Source organism: Hevea brasiliensis, chromosome 15, assembly GCF_030052815.1.
Source record: "Hevea brasiliensis isolate MT/VB/25A 57/8 chromosome 15, ASM3005281v1, whole genome shotgun sequence".
Taxonomy (NCBI): Eukaryota; Viridiplantae; Streptophyta; class Magnoliopsida; order Malpighiales; family Euphorbiaceae; genus Hevea; species Hevea brasiliensis.
Window position 1 is genome coordinate 54,212,575 of NC_079507.1, and position 25,832 is coordinate 54,238,406.

At 35.9% G+C, this 25,832-nt stretch overlaps 3 protein-coding genes across 6 annotated transcripts; all 3 read left to right on the top strand.

The window, feature by feature from the left end:
* Positions 1 to 426: 426 nt before the first annotated feature.
* LOC110656613 (AUGMIN subunit 6) lies at positions 427 to 8,465 on the top strand. The gene is made up of 13 exons (XM_021813484.2): positions 427 to 742; positions 867 to 923; positions 1,083 to 1,177; positions 1,697 to 1,847; positions 3,328 to 3,453; positions 3,547 to 3,703; positions 4,099 to 4,159; positions 4,243 to 4,531; positions 5,196 to 5,321; positions 5,994 to 6,155; positions 6,251 to 6,503; positions 6,626 to 7,102; positions 7,804 to 8,465. Exons 1-13 carry the CDS (start codon positions 527 to 529, stop codon positions 7,842 to 7,844), a joined length of 2,211 nt encoding a protein of 736 aa, XP_021669176.2. The 5' UTR covers positions 427 to 526; the 3' UTR covers positions 7,845 to 8,465.
* Positions 8,466 to 10,295: 1,830 nt separating this feature from the next.
* Positions 10,296 to 19,266, top strand: LOC110656610 (serine/threonine protein phosphatase 2A 57 kDa regulatory subunit B' theta isoform). Of its 4 annotated transcripts, none has more exons than XM_058136061.1 (4): positions 10,296 to 10,550; positions 10,722 to 10,843; positions 11,197 to 12,606; positions 18,347 to 19,266. In XM_058136061.1, the coding sequence occupies exons 3-4, from the start codon at positions 11,392 to 11,394 to the stop codon at positions 18,704 to 18,706; spliced, it is 1,575 nt and encodes a 524-aa protein (XP_057992044.1). In that variant the 5' UTR covers positions 10,296 to 10,550; positions 10,722 to 10,843; positions 11,197 to 11,391; the 3' UTR covers positions 18,707 to 19,266. The 4 variants fall into 4 exon arrangements, with proteins under 4 accessions (XP_057992044.1, XP_057992043.1, XP_057992042.1 ...); XM_058136060.1 differs by having other exon boundaries at positions 10,738 to 10,843; XM_058136059.1 differs by having other exon boundaries at positions 10,766 to 10,843.
* Positions 19,267 to 20,181: 915 nt separating this feature from the next.
* LOC110656612 (probable carboxylesterase 11) lies at positions 20,182 to 24,648 on the top strand. Its single transcript, XM_021813483.2, has 2 exons — positions 20,182 to 21,401; positions 23,724 to 24,648. The coding sequence occupies exons 1-2, from the start codon at positions 20,512 to 20,514 to the stop codon at positions 24,259 to 24,261; spliced, it is 1,428 nt and encodes a 475-aa protein (XP_021669175.1). The 5' UTR covers positions 20,182 to 20,511; the 3' UTR covers positions 24,262 to 24,648.
* The last annotated feature ends 1,184 nt before the right edge of the window (positions 24,649 to 25,832 follow it).

Here is a 25,832-nt window from a genome sequence, read left to right on the forward strand (position 1 = left end):
GATTTATTATATTTTTATGAAATTAAAAAAATTAAAAATTTTACAAAATTTTAGATTTTTAATTCATAAAAAAAAAATTCAACTGAATTGGCTATGAGGTGACGACACCTAAACGATTTGAAGCTGGCCGGCATTCGGCAACAGTATAACAGGCGCACGTTAGCATCAACCGTTATTTCCTTTTTTTTTTTTTTTATTGCCTGACTCTTCCGTTTTTTAAAATTTGCCAAAACGTGACTCCCTTGATGGCTTTATTATCCCTCCGGGCCCCATTTTCAAAAACTAAAACTCCCAAATGAAGCCCTTAAAGTTTTAAAATATATAAAACTTGCCCCAATTCGCTCTCAATTACTTGGGTCCATCTCGACATTAAGAAACTCCTCAGGGACCTTCATTTTTTAAAAAATTTAAATCGAAATAAAGAAATAAAAAAAAAAACAGAACCAGGAGAAGCAAAGCAGACAGGAGAGAGAACGACGGAGCAGAAGGAGAAATCTGAAGAGAGAGTGCGGAGGTCGAAATTTAGATGACGATGGACAGAGATAAGGAGAGAGAGATAGAGCTAGAAAGCGCAATGTACACCAACTGCTTGCTTTTAGGCCTGGATCCGAACATTATCGGACTTGGAGCTTCCAACGGCACTCCTCGAGTCGGACTCTTCCGCCACTCCAATCCTAAATTGGGCGAGCAGCTCCTCTATTTCATCCTCTCATCCCTTCGCGGCCCCGTTCAATCCGCCAAAGTATGCATTTTCCTCCTTGCAATCCTGCATATGTGCAGGAATATTTGTTTTAATTCTATGCTTTTCTGTTTAGTACAAGTGTTTATTCGTTTAGTTTTCTGTTGCTAATGCTGCGATCTCTCAGGATTTCGATAAAGTATGGCCGATTTTCGATTCTGCGCAGTCGCGTGATTTTCGTAAGGTAAGGTTAAGGTTTTACTTCAAGAGTTTGATTCGATTGAATTGTGTTTATGTTGGTTCTGAAGATTTGAGATTTGTTTTTGCTGATTGATTTGATTTTGATTTTGTTTTGGAGTTGTGTTTTGTATTGGATTTGAATTGGAAGTTTTTTGGTTGTTAGGTTGTCCAAGGGATTATCAGTGAGCTCGAATCTCAAGGGGCGCTTCCACGGAGCAATTCGAGGGTTTCTTCGCTTGCTACTTGCTGTGGACCGAGGTGGGTTCTAGTGATATATGTTTTTGTCTTCTGTCTGGAAGTGAATTTACATTTAGTTTTTGGGAAGCTAGGGTATATAAATGCAAATGCAGATGTGAGTGTTCAACATATCTTAGTCTTCTTCACCAAGCCAATTCATTTGAGTAGAGGGTTTAGTTCTCATACTGCAAGATGGGAAGTTAAGGATTGTGAAAATTGCCTTTATATATGAATTCATGAGAATGCTATATGAAAATATTTCTAGCATTTAGTCCAATTGACTATATAAAACTAATGTTTCTTCATGAAATGCAGTAACAAAAGTCGTGGTTTAACATGTGCACTGTGTATCTATTTTGCTTGGGTTTTGCATGTGTGTGAATGTGAAAGAACTTGAGAAATTTGAGGGCTATATAAGTCATTAAATTTGAACCTGGATGCTGATTGTTGTGAATTTTTTAAAATTCACAAGTAGTTAAATTATGCATGCTAGCTAATTTGGTATTTTATTTATGTATTGAGCTTCTGATTTCACGGCAGGTTTGTTGAACTTTTATGGCAACTTTCTTTGCATGCTCTGCGGGAGGTTCATAGACGGACATTTGCTACTGATGTAGCTTCCAACCCATTGCCTGCATCCCTAACTGATGTAGCCTTTCAGCACGCAGCTACACTGCTTCCCGTAACGAAGGTAATACAAATTATGTCATTTTGTTTAACTTATGTTTAAAATAGCCAAGCGTCAGAAATCTATTTTAGTCAATGGCATGTGATGTAAAATATTGTAATATTTTAAATTCACCAATGAGGTAATTTTCATTTGATAGTACCAGCATAGTTGTTTAGTTATTATTCTTTTCAGTTACACATCCTAAAAGCTTTGGTTTAGGATAGCACTTCTAAAAAGGTGTTGAAACATCTCTTTTGACCATAATTATAATGCCAATCTCAATTTTAAAGGGTACTGATAATAGGCTTTTGGAGTCCATAAATAGGTCTTACTTGAGTAAAAGGGTAGTTGAGGTCCTGATATGGGTGACAAGATGAGCTGCACCTCCTTGTCATCCTTTAAAATTCATAAATTAAGAAAAAAAGAGGATGATAATATAAGTATGATTTTGATATCTAATGTAGACATGAACTAAAGCACCCAAAAAAAGGACTGACATCCTGAGTGTGCAAGTTCTTGTTTTTCTCCCTTTGAAGTGTTATACTTCTTATTTTTATGTGCTTTAATGTTATGTGGCTTTTTGAATAGAATTAAGGAGACATACGCTTTTTCTGTAGCTTTATATCTGATTGATATCATTGTTGTCAAGAGGCGCCCGGCAAGGCAAAATCCCGGCACCTCGCTTGGGAAGACTCCAGGCAAGTTGCCTTCAACTAGGCGTTGCCTTGGCACCTAGGCGGAGCCAGGGGAAGTGCCTCCAGTCGAGAAAAAGGCAAGAAATTTTCAAAGGAAAAAGAACTTGAGAAAGAACGAAGCTAACTTGATCTATTTTCATCTATTTTCACCTTTTGGCAATTGGCATCCATATGATGACTAGAGAATCAGGATTTTTAGTTTGCATGACATAATGAAAGAAATTAACAATGCATCTAGAATTTTAAATTATATTATGTGCTTTATGGTTTTTGCTTTAACATTTTGTGTTATTAGAGGAATGTTTTTGATCTTAAAGCTCAAAACATATAATATATTATGAAACATGAATATGAAATTTGGCAATTTATTGATTGTGTAATATGTTAGACTTTTTTACATTGTATATTCAATTATTTATTATTTTAGAATAAATTAGTACCTCACTTCACTTGGGCAAGTGCTAAGGTGAGTGCCTACCTCCTCGGGCAATAGAGGACCTTCTCGCCTTGAGGGCGCCTAGTGCTTTTGATGACACTGATTGCTGTGCAAATTACCTTTGGTAGAAGTTATTATCCATATTGCCTTCTTGGTGCTGCTGCATTAAATTTCCATGGTACAGTATACAATCATAGACTGGACAGTGTTTAGGAAAATAGTTGGACTATTTATTATGAACTTTTGACTAAATTCTCTTTTATTAACAAAATTACATTCACTGTATCTATATGTTTCCATTTAGTGGTAATTTCTAGAAGTTTTTGCTTGAATTTCAGTAGCGATGATTTGAAACTCCTATTTTAAACAGGCTAGAATAGCCCTTGAAAGAAGGAGGTTTCTTAAGAATGCAGAAACAGCTGTGCAGAGACAGGCTATGTGGTCCAATTTGGCTCATGACATGACTGCAGAGTTTCGTGGTCTTTGTGCTGAAGAGGTAAAGGGGAAACTCCTTGACATTTTTGTGAAAGTTTCAGCAGACAACAACTGAGTTTTTGTTCACTTTTTTCTGTGGAAACCTGGATGCCAGGCTTATTTGCAGCAAGAACTTGAAAAACTGCATGATTTGAGGAACAAAGTAAAGTTGGAAGGAGAATTGTGGGATGATCTTGTATCAAGTTCTAGTCAGAATGCTCATTTAGTTTCAAAGGCTACTCGCTTGTGGGAGTCTATATTAGCGCGTAAAAGTATGTTGAAAATCATTATAGTTTCTTTTTCTTGTTACCTACAAAATTTAACTATGTTAGTGTTTGTTGGGCATTGTGGTGTTTTTTTTTTCTTCCTTAATACAACCATTTAGATGTTGCAAACAGCAGCTTAACTTTAGTGTTTTGAAGTTTTTACTATGGAAACATGTCAAACCTATTTTAAAACAAATGAGAGAGAGGGAGAGGCTGTATATGAATGCCGATCCTAATACAGTGACAAAATGGTATTTACTCTACCTAATAAACTTAGATTGATTTTAACTAATTTTTTTTTTTTAAATAAAAGAATGAAATTTTAGCTGAAATGATGATATTATGTTTCATTCCCATGACTTCATTGAATAAACCAGAATATATCGTGTCTCCTTTTACAGGTCAACATGAAGTTCTTGCTTCGGGCCCAATTGAGGACTTAATAGCTCATCGGGAGCATAGGTAATTATCGTTAGATGTCATTTTGGATGCTTTAGATGGTATTTATCCACCTAAAATCTTCATGCTTAATGTTTTCTTTATAGATATCGTATCTCTGGATCATCTTTGCTCTCGGCTATAGACCAAAGTTCTCAAGGTCCCTTTCCAGATACACATTTAGGTGACAAGGAAGAAAATGATGGTTCAAATATAAATGTAAATAGGGAAAAGCTGAAGAACAATTTGGATTCATCCCATCTACAAGCAAATGGTGACACACAGTCTCTGGTGGATGATAGAGGGGGAAGAGTCCACACCTCTGTTGATGTAGCAGAAATTATTAGGCGTTGGACACATGCATTGCAACGTATTCATAAACAGTCGCTTCATCTGGTATGCTATTTTCTTTTTGTGATCATAACCATTGTTGTGTAATTGCTAATTCACTAATTTGTAAAAGTTGACTTTTCTGTGGTCATAAGCATTGTTATGTAATTGGTAATTCGCTAATTTGTAAAAGTTTACTTTTCTGCATGCCATTGCATGTCCTCCATGAAATATGTTTTAGAGCCAATAAAGGGGAAGAGAAACAAATTCTCAATTTTCTTAATTCTTAATTTAATTGTAAATCATAGAAAAAAGGTCTCTCCAAAATACCTAGAAGACTAGTATTTATAGGGTATTTGTAATCCTACTATCATTAGGGTTTGGAATGATAAACAAGAAATGCTAAGCAAATTCTATTTAGGACGTTTTGTTATATCCATTTTGTTATATCCCTGAATGTTTTGTCAATTTTTATTTTTCCATGCATAATTTATTATAATTGAAAAATTATCATTAACAAAAGTTACTAAAAGGTGAAAGCCATTGCAGTTTGGAAAGCAACAAGTAGATATACTGTCTCCAAAAAATGTTAACAGAATTTGTGTAAAAAAAGGGGGGGTGTAGTGAACCGGTTAAGTCAATGTATATTTAAGAATTATCAAATGCTTATTGGAACTTGCTAAGCATTGATGATATAATTAAGAGCTATTGTGTAACAATTATTTTGCAGGCCAAAGCTAATGATGGAGAAGGTCCAGATTTATTACGAAGTGCACATGAGGCTGGTGCAAGTGGACATGTTGAGTCTTTAGCTGCAACTCTTGCTGAACATCAGCAACACCTGGCTAGTTTTCAGGTAAAAGGATAATCTTTGTATATCAGTGAAGAGCTTCCAGTAAAAGCTGAAGAACTCCAACATGAAGTAGGATGATTTCAATTTTCTGATTCTGTTGGATTGAAACTTTTGAACATATTTGACATTTCACAGACCTATTCCCTGTTGTGTTTTCGTGTATTTGTGTTGATAATGTGATAGTCAATGCTCATTCTTTGAGCTTTTGCCCTTGCATTCATGGATCAAGGATGTCATGCAATGATTACTGCTCAAACTGTGAGGGTACTTCATGTTAGTTGCATGTTGATTATTGTCCTAAGATATTGTTATAGATTTTAATTCTAGAACCTCATAATTAAGATAGCTGATTCTCTTTGGTCATTATAGTCAAGAATTAGGCTCTACTGCTATATATTATAACAGTAATATTCATGCTTTATGCAGATTCCTCCTTGGAGATGCAAAATTATTGTATTATTTATTTATTTATTTTATTATTATTGTGTGGTTCCTTTGAGTTTCTAGTATTTTGTGAGTAGGACCTGATATCTGTTGTAATAGTTTGTTTTTATGTTATGATTCTAGATTGCACTTGAAGTGCAGCTGTGACTCCTACATTAATGTTCTTTAGATCACTATGCTTTCTTATATTTACTTGATGCCATGTTCATCCCATTTAAATACTTCTGTCAGGTGCTTATTAATCAACTTAAGGAAGTTGCTCCAGCAATACAAAAGTCAATAGCAGAGTGTACAGAGAAAGTAAATAATATATCCTCCAGCCTTCCACCAATGCCCCAGCATCGTGGTCGAGCAACCTCACCTATACAGGCTCAGAGCAGTGGAAAGACCTTGGTAATTGTTTGGCAGATGATTTTTTCATGTAAAGCATTGTGCCCGACCTTATGAATTCCTTATATGGAATTGATTTTTCTTTTTGGAATTATTAGGAAAGTAGCTCAGATGATTTTGCTGAGGTGACTTCAAAAATGTCTACTTTTCATCTTGACAAGGCGTCTGCTAGTCCTCCAGCTTTAAAACTACCACAGTTATTCAGTTTGACCCCAAATTCTTCAGTAAAAGGTGGAAACATGCAAAAGAGGCACACTTTAGCTCCCCAAACCAATCAGATAGAAACTATGTCTGAAAGGAACTCTCTGGACCAGCCTTTATCAAATAGTCGCTTAGATAATACATCACAAGGTTTGATGCACTTCTTTGCCGCATATCGGTCTGCTGAAGGCATTTGTTTGTTCTGTTACCAAAAATTGTTGTCTTTTCAGAGCTTCAAGTGGAGATTGACTCTTAATTTTGTGTGTTTGTAGATAGTGATAATTCTTATGTACAAAACTTAAAAAGATCTGTAAGAGAAGCAGCTCTGTCTACCCAATCCTTGAATTCGGAATCATCGCGAGACAGTCACACCGATGAAAGTTCTGAACACTTCTTTTTACCTCTAACAGCAACTGGGTTTTCTCGCCTGGGCCTGGAAAACAGAGCAGCTTCAAGGATGTGTAAAAGATGGATTACATCTCAAAAGGACACTGCCATGCTTGAGAATCATGCTCCTGATAGTAAAGTTGGGAGCAATTATAATGATGTACCGGACATTTTAAATAATTTGGATTGTCTTGCTGATTATGACCACATAAATGGCTTTCTTTCAGCTGCTGGCTCAAATGGTGCAATGTCTGATGGACATAGGTCTTTTTATGATATTGAGGAACCTCATGATCAGGTCTTCTCACCACTTTTGCTAATGGACACATCCCTGTTAGCAGAATCGTATGAGGATTTACTTGGTATGTTACTTTACTGCAAGTCATCCCTGTTATACGTATGTTTCATCATTGTTTAAGACCTCCTCACAGTCAAATCTAGGTGTATTTTGTGTATAATTTACAGTGATATTTTTATAGCTTTGAACACAAATTCTTTTTGTTCCAAGCTAGCGGCAGCAAGTTTCTGCATTGGCATGTCAGGTTATTTACTTCATAGATCAATTATGTTTAGATTTTCTTTGATTTGTTGCTTTTTAAAATCTATGGAAACTTGGATAGTTAATTTGTGACCCCTCTCTCTTTCTCTTGAACCTTCCCGTGTGCACATGCAAAATGGGTTGGTTTGTTAGTATTAAGACCTGCCATGTATGGCCAAGGATAATTTGTTGGTCCCAACCTTGAATTTCTGGGCAAAGTTGGTAAGAGAGCTCCATGTAGAAATCTGAAGATCTGTACTAAAATAGAAATTTGTTCATTCTTTAATTGGATGCTTCCTCCTCCCCCCCCAAACCCAACAAAAAAAAAAAAGAAAAAGGAAAGGAAAGAAAGAAATGGAAAATTTGCACATCCTTCATGAGTCATACTGATGGCTGAGAGGAAAAATTTTTTTTTTCTTGTTCTTTGCTTTATTGCTATTGTTTCTTTTCTTCATTTTCCCAATATCCTTTTTAAAATAAAGACATGTCACAACTCACAGATAAGTTTCTTTAATTTTCTTGCAGCTCCATTGTCAGAAACCGAAACTGCCTTAATGGATCATTGAAAGTGGTGTTTAGGAAGTGTTGCTCTCACAGTCCTGAGAAGATGATTGGTCATTGTGATGGTTTTGTTTTCATTCAGTGATTGGGATTTTCTCCATGCCTACTGATTTGTTGTACGGGTGATGGTTGTGCGTTCCTCCTTCCACTTCTGTACCTTTCTGACCTCATTTTTGGCGCAGTTTATATTTTATTGTTTCGGGGAAAATGTGGACCAGTCCAGTGCTGTCCTTAATACTGGACATCACCTAGAACTCAAGCTGGCCTTTTCATTTGGCAACTTGTATGAGGATCTTGTAGGCCACAATTGAAGCCAATCAGATTATTGTGCTTATTCTTCTGGATAATTGTTTAGGGAGAAATTATTGCCTTTGAGATTATAAGATGACAATCTTGTGCATTTCCATTCTTAATCTGATGGATATGAGGCCTTACGTCTGCACTCTGTTGTATGGCTGCAGGTAACTGTCAAGATCGATTGTTGATTAACTGATCCTTCTGTATTTGATAGATGTGTATATCGGATTTGATTGTGTATTTAGGTAATTGATCAAACACAAGGAATGAATCTTTGCTTTTTTATTTACATTTTTATGTAAGTATAATTTCCATTCTTTTTTTCCCAAGTGATCCAATCAAGTAGGAAGATGTGGGCTGCTGAATTCGAATTTGTGCCTTGATGTGATATTTTAGACATTTCCATTTGTTCTAAACAATCATGTTACTCTTAGTATAAACTTAACTATTATTGTTGGCATTAACCGCGATTTTTTTGTATGACTTTTGTGAGTTGGCATTGATGCAAAGGTCACCACAAGATACCATGCTCACTCATATATGCTCTCTGAATTGATCGTATCTAAATTCAGTTTGGGGCATGTTAAAGAGTGTTTGGGTCAGGTTTTGTAAAGATTGTTACTTTTGTTTAAAATTTCCAATACATTTGAAATGGTTACCGTTGAAGTTGATTAGAAAATGGGGCTTGCGTTGATTGGCACTGAAGTCCGATGAGTTTATTAATTTTTACAGGTTCTTTTAGGTGATGGTAGGTTGTTGATATGGTAACTGTTGACATCTCCAATTCATGGTCATATAGCTCCATGGGGTATTGCCGTATTGGGTTTTATTGTTAATAAGTGATAGTATCACTTTCACTAATTGCAGGGAATTCGTATCTTTCCATTCTTTTTGAGCATGAGATTTCTCAGTTTAGTGGCCCAAAGGGATGTTGGACTAGCATTTCATTTGTCAAATCCAGTGTTGGATTCTGGTGGGATCCTTTACCGATCCCCTTGGAGTTTATATACACTGCAATGATTCAGACAAGAAGAAAAATAAAAGAACAGCATTGCAATCTCAAACTATTTTTGGTTATGATGGTGATCCCTGTTTAAGGTCAAGTTTATTTTTCATTCTTGTTATGTCACTCATTTCTTCTCTCCTCATAGTTTACCCATATACAGAAACTTGCTTCTTTACTAGTTTGCCTCAGTGAATGTCACTTGGCTCATAACCCAAAATTAGTTATGATCAAGATGTTCCAAATGGAACTTAAGAAAACAACATCATGAGCGCAAATTAGAACTTGTTGAGAGTAAGTTTCTGGCTTTTGAGTTTTTAATCATTAATTTGGGATGTTTGATTTGCACAATTGTTGGCTTATAATTCTTTAATTATTAATAGTTCATGTTTGATTGCTGATTGACGAGTGTTGATAATTGATTGCTAAACTTAGTAGAAGCTTAATTCGACGCAGATGTGACATGAAAGGTGAAGCACGAGGCAAAAATTGAGATCGTTGCTAGAATTCTCAAGACAAGTGATGCAAGAAAGTGTAATTCCATCGTTAGAAGTGGAAAACAATTTTTTTTTTCTAATAATTGTATTTAATTATATGTACAATTTTTTAAGAACTTATTATTCCACGAATTCTATCTACTTGGAATAATGGGGTTTACTGTATAATTACTAAATGAGGGTGGGATGTTTATTTTGGTAAATTAAAAAGCATCTTTGGTTTTGATTTGCTGGTGCTATTTGTCATTTGTATAATTGCCTCCAGAAAATATAATTAGTAATTAATGATGATTAGAATTCAAGATTCTAATGATTTTACAACTTAAAAAAAAAAAAAAAACTTGAAATTCAAGCAACTGCACTTAGAGCAATTTTCTTCAGTGATTAAGATAGTACTTCACGCTCCATGAAGCGCGTGGGTGTTTACACAATCTCAGCGAAAATCTCTGCCAACGAGAGGTTTTGGAGCTTTCAAATCTGTAAAGACTAAACGAACAGAGGGCATACATGCTTTGCAAGATTGAAAAATCCACTTTCGCAGACGACTGGCGCGTGTAATTATAGTTTATCCAATTCCAGTTGTGACCTTTTCCTTTCTTTCGTAGTATAAAATGGGAGGTGAAGGGTGTTTTGGTAAATTGGTTTTGTATCTTTATCTGGGGAAAAAAAAAAAAAGAACTGAAAGGAATCTGACAAACGGAAACTACTGTGGGTTTGAGGTTGAAATTCCTGAGATAGAAACTTTAGAAAGAAAATGAGAAAAGGAAGCAAACCAAGAACAGTTAATTCAGCTACCACAACATAGCAGCAGCGGCAGCAACAACCACCAGTGATTGTTTTTTTCTGACTGTTTATTTGATCCCTCTTTTCTTCTTTGGCACCCTACACAGGGAAATGGGCAATTGAACTTTTCTGTAAGTGTGGATATGGATGATAGTCATCGTTTTCTTTTTTTCTTTTTGTTCTTTTATCTTTTGTATTAAATTTCCCTTTGCCTTTTTTTTTTCATCGTTTTCGTCTGAATCTATATCTGCTTTTAGTTGTTAATGCTAGTTAAATGTGTAATTTGTTCATCGCTTTTTCAGTTTTTTATATGTGTAGGTTACTTTTGCTTATTTTGGTTCTCCAGATCAATACCCAGATCTTGTTACCTTTTCATCGAGCTAAATTATTCTCATCTTTGAAGGAGAGAGAGACAGTGATAGAGGTGAATATCCGTTATCCCTTCCTCTTTTCAGCAAATTGAATGGACGGGTTAGATTGTCAGGAGTTTTATCACATTGTTTAAATCTGAAGATTTATCAAGTAGTTCCTGATTTGTTAATGTTTAATGCATCTGGGTTTCTCTATTCAAGCCTAAGGATTCCATTTTCTTTTTTTGTTCCCTTTATGGGTGTAGAAGTGTAAAGCATCGTTCTAATATTTTGGAGATGAAAAAGGTTAGAGGTTTTGTTTTGTTTGTGTAATAGATTCAAAATTAAATGTACTGTAACTTCTGGCTTGGAATGGCATTTTATGTTCCCCTTTCCTATTTTTGAAAATGAATCTTGTTTTGTGCAGTGACAACAATATGGGTCGGATTATCTCGGTGGTGGAAAACTAGTTCTGGCTTGAAATTGTTTTGCTGTTTTCTCTTCATTTTGCCTCCACAGATTGTCTCTCTTCTCTATTGTTGTCGCTGCTTTTGCTTTTCTAGGAGTGTGTGTTGGATAGGTTCAGGTGTCTGAGCAGGAGATATTATACGCCATTTAAGTAATGATCAAACAGATATTCAATAGGTTCCCAAGGAAGCCATCAAAGTCATCTGAGAATCGTGAGGGAGGTGGAACCTCTACCTCCTCATCAAATGCTTTTTCTAGCTCAAGAAACAATGATTTATCCGGCAATCGTTATGCAAGCCAAGGTGCTACATCATTAGCAGGGTTTAATTCAACTTCAAATTTAGGATCAAATTATGGCAATGAGCTTTCCCAAGTTGTTAATTCAAAGCTGAATGGGAGTCAGCCTCCTCCTTATGAAGCCTTGCCTAGTTTTAGAGATGTTCCTAATTCTGAGAAGCAGAATTTGTTTATCCGAAAGCTGAACTTATGTTGCTTTGTGTTTGGCTTCAGTGACCCTACTAAGAACTTCAAAGAGAAGGACATCAAGCGACAAACACTGGTAGAGCTTGTGGATTATGTTTCTTCTGCAAATGGGAAATTCTCAGAAACTATGATGCAAGAAATGATTAAGATGGTGTCCATAAATTTGTTTAGGACACTCTCTTCTCCACCACGGGAGAACAAAGTCTTAGAAGCCTTTGATTTGGAAGAGGATGAGCCCTCAATGGACCCTGCATGGCCTCATTTACAAGTTGTGTATGAATTTCTTCTGAGGTTTGTAGCGTCACCTGAGACAGATGCAAAATTGGCTAAGAGGTACATTGATCACTCTTTTGTTCTCAGGTTGTTAGATCTTTTTGATTCGGAGGATCCTAGAGAGAGGGAGTATTTGAAAACGGTTCTGCACCGTATTTATGGGAAATTCATGGTGCACCGTCCATTCATCAGGAAGGCAATTAACAACATCTTTTATCGTTTAATATTTGAAACTGAGAAGCATAATGGGATTGCTGAGCTATTGGAGATTCTGGGAAGTATAATTAATGGGTTTGCCCTGCCTCTGAAAGAAGAGCACAAGCTTTTTCTTGTTCGAGCACTCATTCCATTACACAAGCCAAAATGCTTACCCATGTACCACCAGCAATTATCATACTGCATTACACAGTTTGTGGAGAAAGACTGCAAGCTTGCTGATACAGTTATACGTGGGATGCTAAAATATTGGCCTATTACAAATAGTTCGAAAGAGGTTATGTTCTTAGGTGAACTGGAAGAAGTTTTAGAAGTGACTCAGCCTGCTGAGTTTCAGCGCTGCATGGTACCATTGTTCCGCCAGATTGGCCGTTGCTTGAGCAGTTCACATTTTCAGGTAGGTTGTAAAATTTTTTCATCAATTTTTTACCTATAATCTTTTCCTGTTCATCTTTGCTTTTCATGAGAGTCTTTGAACAAAGAGCAGACTGAGCTCTAGTTATTTGAACTAAATGATTAGTCTTGTTTCTGCATTTTATTACAAGTGAGAAACAACATTCATTTTTTTTGGATAATATCCTTCATTTTAATTTTTGTTGTTCCTTTTCCGTATTTCTTTTTTTTTTTTCCTCTTCTTCTGTTGTCTCGATTTTAATTTATTTTCCTCTTGTCAATGCGATGCCAAGTCACACGCTATTGCATATTTGAGTTGCAATAAAATGAACTCTCAAATCCTATTAATTCTCAATTGTCAATATCAATAATAATAAACTTTACTAGAACACCTACATTACATAGGTATTTATAGTCTAATAACTAATCTTGCTAGAATAAGGATTAGGAATTCCCAAAATAAGAAAACATTAAATCAATACTAACTAGGAAAATACTAAAAATATAAACTTTTGAATAGAAATTGTACTAGAAAATCTGAACTAAAGATCTTAATTTTATAATGAAAAATTAAATTGTAATAATTCCTAACTTGTGTTTTCCTTGACTGCATCACTTTCCCTCGATTGGAGAAAACTCGACCTCAAGGTTTGTAGTGCCAAAGAATCAAGAACCGGATTTGGAGATCAAGCAACGGTATCTTCTTTGATGGTAACAATATGATCTAAACGATGAATTTCATTTTTTCCCCTCACATCCTTGGGAATATCAAAACATATTGAAAGACTCTTCAATTCACCAGCAACAAGAGAATTAGTTAAATCTTCAATTTCCATTGTCTTCGCTATGGTTTGTTTTTCTTCTTTCCTTATGATTGATTCCTCAAACTTTTCTTTCTCATTCTCATTATCTTCTTTCTTTGGAATAGGTTATTCAAAATTTTCCAACTTAGGCTTTTCATCTTAGTTTTTGTTGTGTTTCGCGGAAGCGTGTAAACTATCCTCTCAGCATACGACTATGTCTATGGGCATGCCATATTCCACCATCTTTAGTAAAATAATCAACAATTATAAGCTCAAACTAACTACCCATCATGTATTCAACTACATAGGAAAGAGCTCTTATCAATATACTAGAATTCTTTCCTTTTGGATTCTATGCCTTTTCTCTACCTTAGGCCGAATCCCCTTCTCTTCTATAGGACTGCAATGGACAATAGTCTCTACTTCTTGGACTATGCTCTTTCTTCACCTTAGACTGAAGCCTCTCTTCCACTATTTAACTACAATAGACAAGTACCATTCTCCTCAACGGAAAAAAACATTTTCTTTCTTAGGCAAAAGCTACTCTCATCAATGGGTAAAACCCCTCTCCATGGGCAGAAAAACCTCTATCATCAATGGGCAGAATCCACTCTCCTCAATGAGTGAAAGTCACTCCTTGTATGGGCAAATGCCCCTTTCTTTAATGGGCGAAAGCCAAATAATCTCTCTACAATGCTCTTATTTGTAGTATTAGTCCTCTCAGTTCTAATCTAATTAGGAGTCCAACTCAATTTAGGAATAATAAAATAAGAGTTCTACATAATATAGAAAATAATCTTCCATCATATTGAAAAATATCTCTCACTCTAAGTAGGAAAAGGTCTCTTTCAAAGTCCACTAAGATTTTGAGTCACAAATCTAGCAATTCTAACAATTTTCAACATTTGAAGGGCTCAACAATCAAAGTTTCAGATTCTTCAAGCTGCTTTTTTTGTTCATCATTGTGAAACTTTGTTATTGCATGCTTTTGAGGTATAATGACACCTTCTAAAACTCACAATAGTGCTTCCAATGTTGCTTCAATCATATCCAAGCATATCTCATCTTTTTCTTGAGATTTTTGTTCTAGTTGAAGATTTGAGAAAGCATCTAAGCCAAATAGTTAGAACTTATTGGTGGTTGAATAAAAAAAGTTTTCCAATAAGCTTGTTGAAACTTATATTCCTTCTTCCGTGCTTTGAGTTATCTCTCCCTCCATCTTATGCATCTCTTAAATAATATATATGTCATCTAATTGTACATTGTAAGAATCGATTTCAGCTTGTAATCTTTGGATTTTGGTCCACATAGCATCTAGTTGCAAATTCTGGCACTGTGGGAAAGAAATCTGCCGTTGCTTTTAAATTTTGGCACTGTGGGAAAGAAAATCTGCCACTGCTTTGTTGACTCTGCCCTCTCATTGTTGCAGAAGTTATCCCTTTTTTGTCCTTGTGAAAGAAAAATCTGCTTCCCCAACTTAAGATTCGTGTTAAGTTGGTTGAAAGGTTGAAAGGTTGTTTTAAATGATGTGATTTTGTCTCACTTGAAAAGCGTTACTGTTGTTTTTTAGTTGCAAAGTGACTGGATTTCATGAGGAAAGTTGTATCCTTTCAAATTCTAAATCACGTTAACTCTAGGCCATAAAATCACTTTGCTATGTTCCAAGAAATCAACGCAACCTAACTAGCTGAATGTGTTTGGTGGATGAAAAAATGACCACAAGACTGGGGGAGAGATTAAGAAATCTCAGCCGAACTTGCTATGATACCAATTTGATGTAGTCATTGTGAAATTTTTGACCCAGATAGTGAGGGTGACTGTTGGCAAGATTTATGTGTTGAGCTTGAGAATGCTTCCTCCAAATGGCTATAACCAATTTGACTTGGCTTTCCATTTGCTATACACTCTCTCTCTCTCTCTCTCTCTCTCTCTCTCTTTTTTCTTATTTGTTACCGATGTGGGGACATCCAACTCTCCCCTTCAAATGCTACTGGAATGGACTTAACTTTATACATCTAGTTGTTACTTTTACTACATGCGTGATCCATCCACTGGAGTTTAGTCTTTTCTTTTTGACTCGCCCCTACTGGTCTAATTCTCTTTACTAACCCATGGATCCACTAGGTCTGACTCACTATGATATTGCCCATCATGCTTTTTAAGTCTCAGAATATAACCTGCCTTGATACCATCTAAAATTCATTTGCAGAGCTGTATTAGAGATATAAAATTATTCTTTAGGCTTTCACCTACAAGTTTAAGCTTTTACATTGAGTGGTCTCTTGACATGGTATTAGAGCCTCTTAAACAAAAAGGTCTATAGTTTGAATCCCTGCAACCCTCATTTATTGATTAAATATTTCAACACAAGGCAAAGTGGGCTTATGCCTGTTCGTGTTTCAAGTCTAGTAGGTATTTGTGTGCAGGGATGTGTTAGAGATATAAAACTATTCTTTGGGCTCTCACCTACAAGCTTAAACTTTTAGGTTGAGTGGTTTCTTGATAGTCACAAATAACAATCAAATGAAAAAAGAAATAATCTCTCAAGTTCTACTAATTTTCAATTGTCAATACCAGTAATGATAAGCTCTACTAGAATACCTAGAATATATAGGTATTTATAGTCTAATAACTAGTCCTACTAGTATTAGGATTAGGAATCCCAGAATAAGAGAAACCAATACTAACTGGGAAAATACAAACCTAATAGAACTTTTTAATTATTCCTAAATAATAGGAATCTAAAACTTTTTAACTATTCCTAAATAATAATAAAATTCCTAAGAAATGGAAATCTAAACTTCATAATAGAATTTACAATGAAAAATTAAATCAAAATAATTCCTAAATTGAGTTTTCCTTTACTGCATCAACATGGGACAAAATCAAAAGAATCAGATATGATGAATCAATTAAATGGCACAGTATCTTTTGATGGTGGCAGGGTGCAGTGTACTTAATAAAAGACAAATCAGATGGTAATGACAGAACACAAGAGTGATAAAGTAGACTGAGCGCACCATTTTGTAAATTGCTTTGTTTCCGTACTGGTGCTATTTCAACCATTAATAATGCTAGATGCATGGATGAGCCAGTAAAGGCCAGAATAATCTTCAAGAAGTGAAAGGATCATTATCTTTTAATTCTGACCGAAAACTCTTAGTAGTTTTTGTCTTTGTATGTTCCATTGAGAATTTGTAGCAAAAGCCTCAAATTTATGTGTATTGGTAATTAGGCCTCGGAGTTGGGTGATTTGGAAAATTGGATTTATAGATGTTGGCTGCCTGAATATATTGGTTTCTTAATTTTGTTAGGAATGTGCTCAGTTTGAGTATTATGTATACAAATGGACTCAAGCCTGTTGTTCTGATATCGATCACCACACTAACTTGAAGCAAACCATCTTTGGAATATGGGTCAGAGATGGATTATTGGGGGTCATGTTTTCTGTTTATTATTATGATGGAGCAATTTACTTTTGTGATACCTATTGATGGTGATACTTGGATTTCAGGACCATGATTTCACCTGTGAGGATTTTTAGAACAACATGAAAGAAAAAAAGTACCTATTATATAAGGTTTAGTATGTGGGTAATGTGTTGGTCATATTTGAATACTGAATAATTTTACCAGACATTGCCCTTGTTTTGTGTCCCCTTCTTTTATTTATTTTAGTATGAGCATGCATTGATGTAAAGCTAGAAGTGTTGATAGCAGTGGTAGGAAGTGGCAGTCGTGTGAATCAGAGATAGGGGGTGGCAGTCACTTGGATTCAGTAGGAAGGATTTTCTTTAGCTTATAGCTTGTATTTTACGAATATGGAGTTCTTATGTCACAGTTCAGTTTTTCAATTAAACTTAAACGAAAAGCTGTTGTTTATGCAAAGAGTGTTGAGCAATAAAGAAACATGCCAAACAATGATTGTTGCAGAGATAAGATGGGTGGATATTGCAGGAAAAGCTATGAACTTAAACATGGAGAAATGGATTGAACTGAGGACAGATGAAGGAAAAATGGCTTGTTACGAGTGAAGGGCATCAAAGACAAGTGGAACCTAAGGATTCAAATTATGGAAGATGGTAATATTGTGGACTTGGGCCAGGATCTTACTTCTGATGGATAGGAATGGTGCAAAATGAGTGATCATATATTGGCACCCATGAGGTTTGGTTGAGCTCTATGCTGGTTGAATGGGCTTTCAGTTATCTACATTCTTTTCTGAAAACAATCTCTGATGAGAGAAATCTGCAAGTTTTGAATGTCCTTGGCATTTCTTCACTGGGCTTTTGGCTTTTGGCTCTATTTCTTTTCACTACATGGCCCAAAAACTTCCTGGCTTGCTCATTTTTTTCCTTTTGTTTCTCCTTTGTCTTCTTTTGCATGCCCTTGTGCTGCAGCCACTTCACTTTTTTTGCCTTATTTTTTGTTTACATTATCTCTGGAAGTTAGTTGATGTAATAAAATAGGGTTGCTTGTTTGCAGTTTGGTCGTATTGGATTGGTGCACTTGTTTCTAGTATGATTTGATGGCATTTTTTTTCCCTGTAATTGGGTGCTTTCATAGAATCCTGATTAAAGTTTCAAGATATTTGACAGTGATTAAAATGAACATTCAATGGTAGTGTTAAGCCTTCTAAAGGCTTTAAAAACCCCACACCAAAAAAAAAAAAATGGCAAGCACATACCCAATATTTGCCCACACAGTCAATCATTTTGTGGTATGCATGCTGTTGGCTAATAGCCAGAAGTAACATTGCCTTTTTAATGGGAAAAACTTCTGTTTTTGGTGCTACCTGTGGAATCATGTCAAATGAAAAGACTTGAATTTCTGTTCAAAGCCAGGGGTATAGATAGACTTAAATTTCTGTTTATAGTTTGGGTTGTAGTATTATAAATTTGTGTTGCTTTCTCCACTAATTTTTCATTCTTTTTATTTGTAGGTGGCAGAGAGGGCTTTGTTTTTATGGAACAATGATCACATTGAGAACCTGATAAGACAGAATCGCAAAGTTACACTGCCAATCATCTTCCCTGCCTTGGAGAGAAATGCAAGACAGCATTGGAATCAGGCAGTACAAAGCTTGACTCTAAACATTCACAAGATCTTCTCTGATATTGATCCGGAACTCTTCGAGGAGTGCCTGGTCAAGTTTCAGGAAGATGAAACACGGGAGAAGGAGACGAAGGTCAAACGTGAAACCACATGGAAACGCTTAGAAGAGATTGCTGCAGTGAAGGCTGCAAGTAATGAGCCAGTGCTCGTCTCCCCGAAAATTATGCCACGTGCGCCCTCTGGCTAGATAGTTGGAAACTCTCACCAGTCATTGCTGTTTCTTTGGTTCGGTTGGTGGTTGGTTTGCAATGCGAGCGATGGATGGGGGTGGTGAATGAAGAGCTGGATTGTGAAGCTAATTGTTGATTTTCTTGCATATTCACCTAAACCTTCTTCAGAGTTTTTGGTTTGCCATCTAATTAGGACACAATGTGGGGAAGGCACCATGATTGCAGTGGGACGAAATCGCATTTTGCTTAATCCTGGAGGACAGCATGCAACAGATAGGATGGAGAAACAAATGGGTAAGAGAATATCTAAAGTTCAGTTCTGTGACTAAAAATGAGCTTGTGATGTTTAATGTTTTGAGCAGGGTGACAAAGAAAGCTTGAACTCAATGTACAATTGTTAATTGCTTCTGGTTTAATGAAAAGTATGCTCATGTACTTGAGCAAACAATGAAGTTCAGAAACAACCCAAAAAAAAAAAAAAACTTTTGATTGTACAATTTTAATTTTGAGGATAGTGTTGAAAAAAAGAATGTAGCCAGGTCAGAGTTGATTGCAATTATTGAAGGGATTTTTTTTTTCTTTTTTCTTTTTTCTTTCTAGGAACAGGTACAAGTTGCAAATATAAATCTTGCTATTATAATTAATTTTACTGGCATGGTAAGGTGTGGATCCCCACACCACACCTACTTGAAATAAGCCTATCCTTTAACTATTGATGAGAATTACATAGGAACATGCCATTCATGCAAATGTTTGGATTTTTTTTCTTCCTCAGTATCTCAGTATTAATATATGGCCCTATTTGTAATGAAAAAAAATTAGTGATTAAAAAGTAAAATAGTGATTGAATGCTTCTATTTTATCAAATAAAATTAAATCTTGAAATATTTTAATATGAAAAAGGCAGGGGTTATAATTTAATGATAATGATTATGGCATTCTAAAATTTTAAAATATTATATCATATATCTTAATTCACATAAGTATTTTATGATATACTTTAATTTTTATAAAAATAAAATTAAGATATTTTTTTATTTGTCTATATAATAATTTATTAATTAAAATTTAAAAATATTTTAATTTTATTTTTATAAAAATTAAGATGGTTTTTATAGAAGTTCATATGTATTATTAAACGTTTATAAGAATTAAATTTTTTCATGAAAAATTTTAAAAATTTAAGAGATTATAAAATTTTTTTAGTGAAATTTAAAAGTAAAAAAATATATATTTTGCATTTAAAATAAGCGAAAATTTAATTAAAAAAATTTAATTAAATAAATATGTAATATTGTACTATATATCCTTTTATATTTCCAACGCAATCTATCAAGTGCTTGTAGATGTTGTACCTTTTGAGTATCATCAAGCGTGGCTGACCTGACTCCAGGGGTAATGTAGTCTCAAAAGCACAACTTACAAAAGCAAATAATATCTAATCTCACAGTCGCAACATCACGCCTAGCCTTAAAAAAACTTATATATATTAAAAAAAAGAAAAAAGAAAAAACCAACAGAAAGCAGCAGCCCACCATTATTCATTGTCATCATCATCCATCGACCGTCATCTCTCTCAGTTGCCCTTGAAATCAATCAGATTCAAAAAAGCCAAAGCAAACCATAGTTTTATAAAAACCCTAATCCAATGTAAAATCCCCAATTTTTAACTTTATCCTATAATTAATCTAACCTTGCATTCTTCTTAATCCCTGAAAATACGTACAAAAATCACCACCTATCAATCCTCCATTTCCTCTCTATCCGGACCCAGTGAGCACAAGCACAAAATCTGGAGAGAGAGAGAGAGGGAGAAGGAGAAATGCCAAGCGTGGCTGTCAAGTTATACAGTGTCTTCTTCAAGTTCCTCTTGAAGCACCGTTTGCAGAATCGGATCCAAACCCCCCATGATGATACTAATCCCTTCGGCGTTACCACCCGACCCGAGGAGTCTGTCTCCGCTCCTAATCCTTCCTTTGCCGATGGCGTCGCCACCAAGGATATTCATATCGACCCTTTTACCTCTCTCTCAATACGGATCTTCCTCCCTGAGTCCGCTCTTAATCCACCTGAACCTGATTCTAAGCCCCAATCTAAAGTTAAATCCAAGCCTAATTCTAAATGGCTTAATCCCGATCAAAATGACAACCCCACTGCCTTCATCGCCAACCACCACCTCCAGACTCTACGCAGTAATGGCCTTGGCCCCTCAGCTACAAATAGCAGTACCGTATCATCGCCCAGGGAAGAGTCTAGAAGGCACAGCTACGGTTGCGGCTATGATATGGAGGCTTTCAATTTGAGATCGGACGGTGTCGGTGGAGTCTATAGAGGGTACTCACCGTCCTTTGATAAGTCGCGGAAATTACCAATAATGTTGCAGTTCCACGGGGGTGGATGGGTGAGTGGGAGCAATGATTCGGTGGCTAATGATTTTTTTTGTAGAAGGATTGCGAAACTCTGTGATGTGGTTGTGGTGGCTGTTGGGTATAGATTGGCTCCCGAGAACAGGTATCCAGCTGCTTTTGATGATGGGCTGAAGGTTTTGAATTGGTTGGGGAAGCAGGCAAATTTGGCTGAGTGCAGTAAATCCATGGGAAATGCCAAGGGTGGCACGGAGTTCAAGAAGGCTGATATTCAACGCCATATTGTGGACTCCTTTGGAGCATCCATGGTGGAGCCGTGGCTTGCAGCACATGGTGATCCATCCAGGTTAGTAGATTAGCTTCTTGTTTTTCTTCTTTCTTTTCTTTTTCTTTTTGATCATATTGTATATACATTCTTCTGTTTGGATTTTGTGCTCTTCTGGAACGTTTTTGTAAAAGAATATATGCTAAAGTTGCTATACCATTAATTTTCTTTGAAATAGGAGACAATTATGGTAGGATTCTGGATTCTGGACATTGCTTCCATAATGTTGGAAGTGAATTCCTGATCTGCATTTTATGTATAATACATTGTTGCCTGAATTGCCGATTTGGTGAAATAGGAAGAAGTTGGGAAATAAACATGATTAGCTTTGTAGGAAATGCAGGTGGTCAAATGGGAGATGGCCATAAAGTTTTAGACAGGATTGATATTGTTAAGCTAACAAATGGATTAATTTTGAGCGCTGTTTGCTTTTGACAAGCATATGATTATATTTCAGTTTATTGGTTTATGGGTTTGTATTGATTTCTTGGTTGGTCCAAAGATTTTTTGTCCTGTCCTTAAATAGACAACGTTGGATGGGCTTCAAGTGCATTGATAGTTAAGTTTACATCCTTTTTATTGGATTTTTTTTAATTTATTTTTAGTAGAATTTTCAATTAGCTTATAGTGTCTAGTGAAACAGCAAAACTTCTGCATAACTATATCAATTATCTCATGGGGTCTAGTGAAACATTAAAGCTGAAATATACAAGTAATTCTTCAGCATACTGAACGTCTGAACTTGCTAAACTTCAAAGTTCCTTTTGGTTCTTTCACTTGAAATTTCATCCTCAAGGCTTCGAAAGAATTACTTGTTTCAAGATTCATCTAGTCAATTCAAAAGCAGAAGTAATATTTCATTGTGTCTTTATTGTGGAGATTGGTTATTCAAAATGCACAAATGCATTCTCTGTTTTAATTATTGTTTTTCTTATAAAATCAACCATTGGCTTTTTATCTACCATTTGTGCCTTCAATACTTCATTTCCTCTTAAAAGATTGTGCCATAGTGTGGTACTTTGCTCAGGGCCTATTTCAGATACCATGAGGCATTATTAGCAGGAGAGCGTGATGAATTTAATGGTTCAAAGAATTAGACATAATTTGTTAACAACCCAGTTGTGGGGCAGAAGGGCGGGGGTGTCATTCATGTAAGCAAAGAGATAAGTGAGATGGTAAATTTTAGCAGTATGTATACTTTTCTGAGAATGTGATGAGCTCAGAAAAAGTTCCCTGTCCCCTCCTCCCCTTTCCCCTTGTTTTTGTCTTGTTCGGTTCATTATTGCCATTTAGTAGAGCTGTTATAGTTATAGATATTAGATAGTCACTTTTAGACAATGGTTATGTCTATTACATAAGTGCAGTGGTAGATGGTAAAATATGAGCTTGAGAGACCAAGATTTCAGGTGAACACTTTGGGAGTCTTGTCCAAAAAGGGTGTATTCTTGAAATCAATGCCTTGTTGAGTGTGATTGGGCTGCCTCCTGACTAATTTGAGATTTTGGGTAGAAAGCTTATTGGTTACTTCTAGAGGGGGGGAAGCACAAGAAGAAGATTTTTCAAAATATTATATGATGTTAACATAAAGACCTTGATCTGGGCATCACTAATTAAAATATTTTTGTGATCAGAATTTAGCTGATTCTGGAAATTGGAATAACTTGATAGAGATTATAATCTCTAAGCTTGAGTAAAGGAAGAAGCAGTTGAAACTAAGCATCTTGAAATGGCTACAGTTGTTTCCATTAATGGATTTTTCCTAATTTTTCTAATGTATATTGAACAGATAATTTTGCTGCACTTGCTCCTTTTTATCTACTTGTCAATTGTGTATTCATTCATTCGTGTTGAGTTCTATTGCTGGGCTTCTATGTGTGTGTTCTAAAGCTAGTACAAATTTGGTAACCTGGTATTTTTGTTGCATGATTACTGATAAAGGTAGAGGTGGTGAAGTAAAAAATTTAAGATGTTACCCATGTTTATGTGGGTTAGAGAGAAGCACTGAACTCATTTAGTAAACAGGACCTTGTTGTTAATAATGGGAAAAATAAAATAGGATATATTTTCCCAATGAGCAGGGTGCCTGAAGCAGGCTAAATTTCACTGTGCAAACTTTTTTTGTTACCAAAAGTATGTACTGAGTGAAGATGCTTTTACTAAGCTCTATATTCTGTTTTCAAAGTTTATGATTTCCATTTTTTTCCTGTAATTAAAAAAAAAATGTGTATATGTACTTATAGATATTCTTTTCATTTATATTTAGCTTTTTTTTGTGTTCAAAATCACCATAAGAATAAAGCATGTTCGTCTGTTGTGAAATTTCTAACTTCATTATTCAAACAGATGTGTTCTACTCGGAGTGAGTTGTGGTGCAAATATTGCAGACTATGTTGCTCGAAAAGCTGTAGAGGCAGGCAAGCTATTGGACCCAGTTAAGGTTGTAGCACAGGTTTTGATGTATCCATTCTTCATTGGGAGTGTCCCCACACATTCTGAGATAAAACTGGCAAATTCCTACTTCTATGATAAGCAGATGTGCATGCTTGCATGGAAACTCTTCCTTCCAGAGGAAGAGTTCAGCCTTGACCACCCAGCTGCCAACCCCCTTGTCCCAGGCAGGGGGCCTCCTTTAAAGCACATGCCCCCAACATTGACAGTGGTGGCTGAACATGACTGGATGAGAGACCGAGCCATTGCTTACTCTGAGGAGCTTAGGAAGGTGAATGTTGACGCACCAGTTCTTGAATACAAGGATGCTGTTCATGAATTTGCAACTCTTGACATGCTTCTGAAGACCCCACAGGCTCAGGCTTGTGCTGAGGACATTGCCATCTGGGTCAAGAAGTACATTTCACTTCGAGGGCATGAGTTCTCTTATTAACGGGATAGCATGTCAACAAAAAGGTTGCAGCAAGAGAATCATTTGCCTGTGTTACGTTACACAGTGAGAGAGCACTGAGCTGCACAATTACTTGGGGTTGTATAATGACGGGGTTCTATAATTATTTCATTGGTTGTTTCGGGGAAATGTAACTGCTGGGTTGTTCCTCACCTTTTTTTTTTTTTTTGACTTGTCCTGTCAAGTTCCTTTTTTTGTAAGATATAGATCTTTTTCTGAGATTAGGATATAGAGTTGTGAGATGAAATTATCTCCTGTTCGAATTTGGCCACATTAGGACATTCTCGGATGGAATTTTTCCCCCATGTATTAAAATGTACTATTGCACATGAACAGAGTTGATCAATGAAAATCTCTCTGTTTCCTCTAGTTTGAATTACCTTTATTGTGTGGCAGTTAGACTAGGGGGAATGGAAGCTAGGTGGGAGATTTTCAATGCTTTTGGAATCTCTTATTGACGGAGTTGGATTGGTAACATCACCATCTATGATCCAATGCTGATAACATGTAATTTTTTACTGTTCTACAAGGAGCATTTCTTGGACCTCGGTTAATTCACAATAATCAGACAAAATGAGACAACATATTATGTCCATCTAGGGTGGAAAGAGTTAGGTTGGCAGACAATATGTGAGTCAAAATTGGATAACAAAGAGACTTGTGATAATCTTGTATCTAATGCAATTCATAGTGCATTTTGTATTGTTCTATGTGATACAGCCTCTAATTTAATTTTTTCTCCGTGTAGATTTTCTGTTAACAGGTAGCTGATAGTCCTATTCTCGTGTATAAATATACCCCCATTGCATTGCACAAGAAAATTGTGGGGCTTCAGTGCATGTGAACCATGCCTCACCATGGTTCTTGCCATTCTCCGATCGGAGTAAGCAACTAGGAACCACCAAGAAGCCAAAGAGGAATTTTGAGCTGAGATGGTGAAAGATGATGAAGAATCTGGCTGTTACAAGAGATGGGAGAGGCTGCATTTCTTGGCTGCCTGCAAATGCAACCGAGCACAGCACCGTCTCAGTAATATATGCCTCAATATTGGAAGCACTTTTGAGGGGATTGAGTTCATGTAGAGGACATAGTAGGCCATGGTCTTGGGTCTGCTACTTATGCTACCTTGCTGTTAAACACATATGACAAGGGCTATGGTGAATAAGCAATCTATTAGGCAAACTTAAGAGTCCTTTCACTTGTGGAATAAAAGATAAAAGATTTTGCACCTGAGGCAGCACTTTGGGTTGGGGGCACATGGAACTGCCTATTTCTGCTACTTCATCTATGTTACATATAGCAGGAAAAGCAGTTTGTGAAAACATTAGGGTGTGCCGTGTAATTGTAAATTACCATGGTGGTTGTAGCCTTTTGCAGCAACTGAAAAGAAATAAATCTCATCTGCTTTTTATATTCCTTACTAATCATCACTTTTTGTTGATTTCCCATAATAACTATATTGTTTCATGGCATCTTGTGTGATTTTGCTTATTTCATCTTAACTTTTTCTTTTGAAAAATTCTAAATTAGAGGATCAAAACGTATAGTCCTTA